Source organism: Heteronotia binoei, chromosome 15 (assembly GCF_032191835.1).
Source record: "Heteronotia binoei isolate CCM8104 ecotype False Entrance Well chromosome 15, APGP_CSIRO_Hbin_v1, whole genome shotgun sequence".
Taxonomy (NCBI): Eukaryota; Metazoa; Chordata; class Lepidosauria; order Squamata; family Gekkonidae; genus Heteronotia; species Heteronotia binoei.
The window spans coordinates 61,605,325-61,611,324 of NC_083237.1; the positions used below are offsets into that span (position 1 = coordinate 61,605,325).

The following is a 6,000-nucleotide window of genomic DNA, read 5'->3' on the forward strand; positions in this document are numbered from 1 at the left end:
AGAAGGAAGCAAGAGAGAGGGAGAAAGAAGCAGACAAGAGGCAGTTGCTTGGGGGGCTGATAGGAGCCCTCCAGTGGCCTGATTTGGCCCCTGGGCCGCATGTTTGACGCCCCTGTTTTAAACCGACAACGTTTAATTCGTGGTACAAGCTTTTGTGTGCATATTTTTTATTTTTATTTATTTATTTATTCGAGATTTATATCCCGCCCTTCCCACGAATGGCTCAGGGCGGCTTCCAACAATTAATCAAACATAAAATTTAAACAATTTCAAGTATAAAACAATTAAATATTTAAACAGTTAAAACCTTAAAAACAGAATATTTCAATTTCCTGTAAACAGATGGCTGGCCAGTTACATCGAGTTGTCGTCCTAGCTAAGTATAGGCTAGCCGGAGGAGGGTCGTCTTACAGGCCCTGCGGAACTGCGCCAAGTCCCGCAGGGCCCTCACCTCTTCCGGCAGCTGATTCCACCATACGGGGGCCATAACGGAGAAAGCCCTTTCTCTGGTGGCTTTCAAACGGGCTTCTTTTGGCCCGGGGATAGTGAGGAGATTTTGTGTTCCTGACCTCAGTGCTCTCTGGGGAACGTGTGGGGAGAGACGGTCCTTCAGGTAGGCAGGTCCCAGGCCATATAGGGCTTTAAAGGTAATAACCAGCACCTTGTACCGGACTCGGTATATCACTGGAAGCCAGTGCAGAGTCGGGAGACCCGGCCGGATGTGTCCCCACTTTGGGAGACCCAATAGCAGCCGGGCCGCGGCATTCTGCACCAGCTGCATATACATGAAAGCTTATACTCAGAAATAAGCTTTGTTGGCCTTAACGGTGCCACTGGACTTAAACTTTGTCCCTCAGGAAGGGAAAGCCAAAAGTTCTAAGCCACTGAGTGTCCCAATGATGTGTTTAAAAAGCCGTGCAAGACTTAACTAGGCTAGAGCATCGCTGACAAGTGTTTGTTTAAGCAGCGACTTGGCAAACTCTTGTCAGGGATGCTCTAGGCCAGGGGCGTCAAACATTACGTCTGAGGACCAGATCGGCACCTCGCTGTCCTCTGCTTCCTTCTCTCTCTCTTCCTTCTGTGTCACAGCTTGCTTTGCCAGGCTTGCTCAGTTGCACAGGAGCTATAGAGCAAAGCCTCTATTTTCTCTATCGGCTGACCGGCGCGTGAAGCAACTCGCGTACGAAAGCTCGCAATGCCCAGCCGTTTCATGTTTTTCCCTGGGTCTTACGCTCAAAGTACTGGCCGTGAGATTTCTGTAATGAATATCAGTAAATCAAAAGGAGGTTTGCAACTTACAGACATGCACCTGAACAGCATACGTAAGATTGCTGCAGCACAAACATCCCCATACCTGTATACAGAGCTTTTATGTAGCAGGAACTCCTTTGCGTATTAGGCCACACACCCCTGATGTAGCCAATTCTCCAGGAGCTTACAGGGCTCTTATTACAGAGCCAGTTTGGTGTAGTGGTTAAGTGTGCAGACTCTTATCTGGGAGAACCAGGTTTGATTCCCCACTCCTCCACTTGCACCTGCTGGCATGGCCTTGGGTCAGCCATAGCTCTCGCAGGAGTTGTCCTTGAAAGGGCAGCTGCTGCAAGAGCTCTCTCAGCCTCACCCACCTCACAGGGTGTCTGTTGTGGGGGGGGGGGGAAGGTAAAGGAGATTGTGACCGCTCTGAGATTCAGAGTATAGGGCAGGATATAAACCCAGTATCATCTTCTTCTACTACTGTAAACTTCAGAATGACTGGCTACATCAGGGGTGTGCGGCCTAATATGCAAAGGAGTCCCTGCTACAAAAAAAGCCCTGCCTGTATATATTCGGACTGTATAATTCTCCCCCGTACCCTACAACTGCTCTTACTTGTTGGGGCAGAATGCCGGCAGGTCCTGGGAAACGGCGACTCTTGGCCTGCAAAGGAACGTGAGCCAATGGCTGAGGCGGCTTGTTCGCTGCCGTTACCAGGCGGACAAGATGATTGGTCACCACAGGCATCTGGAGGCTTCCGGAAGGAGTAACTGAACAAGGTGTCCTTGGTGTGGCAGGTGAGGACTCCACAGATGTCATGAGAGGACAGTGAGCACTAAAGAGCTGAGGGGCCCGGTTTGTCGTTTTCAGTGTGAAAGAACTCTGGCTGGGTATCTGTGGAGAGAGTGGTCTTGGCAGGGCAACCCCTGAAGGGGAGGCAGGTCTAATAAGAGGCAGGCGTGAGGTGTTGGGCCCGGCCCCAGGTTTATCCAGAGAGGCACGAAACAACTTGGGCAGCTGGCAACCTGGGCTCGAAATGTTACCTACAGGAATGCTCACTCCTTGGTTAGATTGCGAGGAGTGGGATCCAACAGCGGTGGGCCTCAGAGTCAACCTCGGAGAAGCCTCCGCTGACCGGAGATGGCCGCCGACTCCCGTGAAGGCTTCCGTCGAAGTCCTGTTCAACCGTGCCGTTTCCACACCGATGGCGCTGTTCGTCATGGCTGAATCTGCCACTCGCATTTTCTTGGCCGTAACCGTTTCACTAACACGATGACTCCCAAGGTCAGAGCCAGAAGGTTCTGGAAACGACAGCGTTTCAGACGTTTCCAGGTCCATGCAGGCTGCCAAGAAGAGTTCGTTATCCAAATCCTCATTGTGAGGGGAAGGTGCAGCTATGTGTCTCTTCACAAACTTGAACTTTGGGCCTGATTTACAGCCTGGTCCGCTTTGGGCCCACGACGCCGTCTGGTCCTCCTGAGCTCTGAAGCTGGCCACCGAAGGAGAGGTCACCTGGTTGTTTTTGATCTCATCGGGACAGCTGCCCTGCAAAATGCTTAATCTGGAGTAGTTCTGAAGTGGCAACACCGGGGACAGAGCCTCACCAGAGTCGCTGGGATTTCTCAGTGCAGCTGACGAGGGCCTCAGACATCTTGAGCTGGCAGGAGCTGGGCCTGAGACCTGCTTCTCTGCGTCTTCCACGGCCAACACAAAATCCTATTTTTTTAAAAAAAGACAGCAAAAGCCTTACTAGATGGTGCTTCATCTTAACTTTTAGTTCTAGATAATTTATATTTCGCCCTTTCCCAAATGGGCTCAAGGCGAATAACCACATTTTAAACCAGTAAAACAACAATTAAAACCAATAAAAGCAAACAATACAATTTGGCGGCTCAGTTGGGCACATCATAATATACCGAACATCAGATAGTATAAAATCAGTATTTCAGCAGAGGTGGTACTGCAGCATTGGGTCAGTCGATGGAGAAGGACGCCCGCTGCCTCAACCAAATGCCTGGTGGAATAGCTGTCTTACAGGCCCTACGAAAAGGTAACAATTCAGTAAGGGCCCAGATCTCTGAGGGGAGCTGGTAACTTTGCAGATCTGTAAGATTTTTGTCAAACATTTTTAATACTACAGTTGTTGTAGATTTTCCAGGCTGTGTGGCCGTGGTCTTGGCATTGTAGAACCTGACGTTTCACCAGCAGCTGTGGCTGGCATCCTCAGAGGTCTAACACAGAGGCTAGCATTCTCTCTGTGTCCAAGTGAGAAGAAGATGGAAGGCAGTTAGTTTAGATCTACTCAGGAAGGTGGGATAGGGCTGAGTAGATCTAAATTAACTGCCTTCCATCTTCTTCTCACTTGGACACAGAGAGAACTCTAGCCTCTGTGTCAGACCTCTGAGGATGCCAGTCACAGCTGCTGGCGAAATGTCAGGTTCTACAATGCCAAGACCATGGCCGTACAGCTCGGAAAATCTACAACAATTAATGAACTCCGGCTAGTTAAGCTTTCAACAACATTTTTAATACTATTTTGTCATTATTGCTTGTTATTTTTGCAAAAAAAAAATTTTTTTTTTAAACTTTGCACATGTAAATTGTGACAGACGGTGCTTTATCTGGGCTTGGACGCTCCAAAGTCACAAACAAATACAAATGTCTGCTCCCTCCACCCCACCTAGACGCTTCCAGCGCACAGCTACGATTCACAACTATTCGCCTACCTCGTCTTCAAACTCTGCCTCCACAGAAAACAGCTTCTGTATACCACAGGCCTTTGAAGAACAAAATAATAATAATTTTAAAAACTTATCCACACTCTAGTGAGACTGCAATTTAACAGCAACATGTCCTATTTTAGTCATATGAAGAGTGTTTGTTTCCTTGCCTTATGTGACAATGAAATCTCACCCAACGAGACTGACTGGTGGCAGATCCAAGAGAGCCTCTAACAAGTCCTCCTTCATTCAATGCATTATTAACTTTTGGAACTCAGTACCAGAAAATGTGGCAACCACTAGATCACTTCGAAAGAAGATTATCAAGCAGCAAGAGGAACCCAAAACGGAATGCAAGCAATAAAAAGAACCCAAATAGAAAAATATAAAGTGAGCTCTGCTGTATAAATACTGGAAACTGTCGCACCTAAACAACAAATTAAAGATGTAACGACACTTTGAAAATTATCATTTGACAAGATTGAGAAAGTTTCAAAACTAGTTTTACATTAAGCTTAAGCGATGTTACATAACATGGAATTTATTTTCCCTAGCAGACTACATCCAAATTCAGCTTTGAAATACAGGCAAATTTTGTATGTTTGAAGGTTTGACTCAATTGACGCAGCAGCTTACAAAGTAGAATTTTTGCTCACAAGACTCCACAGTTCAGAGGGAGCATCGCCTAGTAACTCCAGATAAGGACATGAGGCTAGTGCGGTTCTTTGGATTTTCTTTTTTTTGCAACTGCAAAACCCAATTCAGTTTTCAGTTTCAGTTTATTTCAATTTATATCCCGCCCTTCCCACCGAAGCGGCTCAGGGCGGCTCACAACATATAAAATCCAACACAGAGTTTGGTTTTAAAAAATACATCAATTTACAACAATTAAAACAGTAAAACAGAAAGCATATAGAACAAACAAGCTGCCAAAATGATACACTACAACCTTCCATAAAGTTTCCACAGTCAGTTAGTTGTAAGCCAGCCGGAAGAGGGCTGTCTTACAGACCCTGCGGAACTGCCCAAGGTCCCGCAGGGGCCTCACCTCTTCCGGCAGCTGGTTCCACCAGCAAGGAGCCATTACCGAAAAGGCCCTGTCCCTGGTGGATTTCCAAAGGGCCTCCTTTGGCCCCGGGGATTACAAGCAGGTTTTGAGAGCTGCCTGCAACTCCCATGGAGGAATAAGGAAGGCTACCAACACAGGGGAGCTAACCATAGAGACACATTTGGCACCCAGTTTCTCCCCACCCACCCCCATTACCATAGTGGAAGCCAAGGCCTCCCTTGGGACCAGGGAAGGGTGCAGAGGTTCACCCCACCCCCCAACACCGGTCCCCAAACGCAGAGCAAGAGCAACAGCTGCCCCCCAGCTGCCAGAGGCGGGGCTCTCCTCCCCACTCCAAAGGGGCCCAGCTCTGCTTGCTGCCCAACACTTCAAGCACCAGCTCGACCCTCTTGCCCCCTAGGAGGCAGAGGGATTCTTTTCTTCCCACCCTCTGCAGACAATATAGGGCGGCGGTGGGGGGATAGGGTTGCCAAGTCCAATTCAAGAAATATCTGGGGACTTTGGGGGTGGAGCCAGGAGACTTTGGAGGTGGAGCCAATATCAAGGCTGTGACAAGCATCACTGGACTCCAAAGGGAGTTCTGGCTCTCACATTTAAAGGGACGGCACACCTTTTCAATGCCTTCCTTCCATAGGAAAGAATGAAGGATGGGGGCACCTTCTTTTGGGGCTCATAGAATTGGACCCCCTGGTCCAATCTTTTTGAAACGTGGGGGGGTATTTTGGGGAGAGGCACTAGATGCTATACTGAAAATTTGGTGCCTCTACCCCAAAAAACATGCCCCCCCAGAGCCCCAGATACCCACGGATCAATTCTCCATGATTTTCTATGGGAATAAATCTCCCTAGGGAATAACAGAGTTCCCAGCAGACATTTCCCTCCCCTCCCCCCGCTTTCTGATGACCCTGAAGCGGGGGGGAGGGCTCCAAACCAGGGATCCCCTGCCCCCACCTGGGG

At 48.6% G+C, this 6,000-nt stretch overlaps 1 protein-coding gene across 1 annotated transcript in view; it reads right to left on the minus strand.

Moving 5' to 3' along the window:
- Positions 1-5,383, minus strand: part of HROB (homologous recombination factor with OB-fold) — a 28,538-nt gene extending 23,155 nt beyond the window's left edge. The window contains exons 1-3 of the mRNA XM_060255343.1: positions 5,239-5,383; positions 3,981-4,031; positions 1,870-2,970 (exon numbers count right to left, since the gene is read on the minus strand). Coding sequence (XP_060111326.1) covers positions 1,870-2,970; positions 3,981-4,031; positions 5,239-5,241 — 1,155 coding nt within the window. The 5' untranslated portion in view covers positions 5,242-5,383. The remainder of the gene's footprint in view (positions 1-1,869; positions 2,971-3,980; positions 4,032-5,238) is intronic.
- Positions 5,384-6,000: the final 617 nt, after the last annotated feature.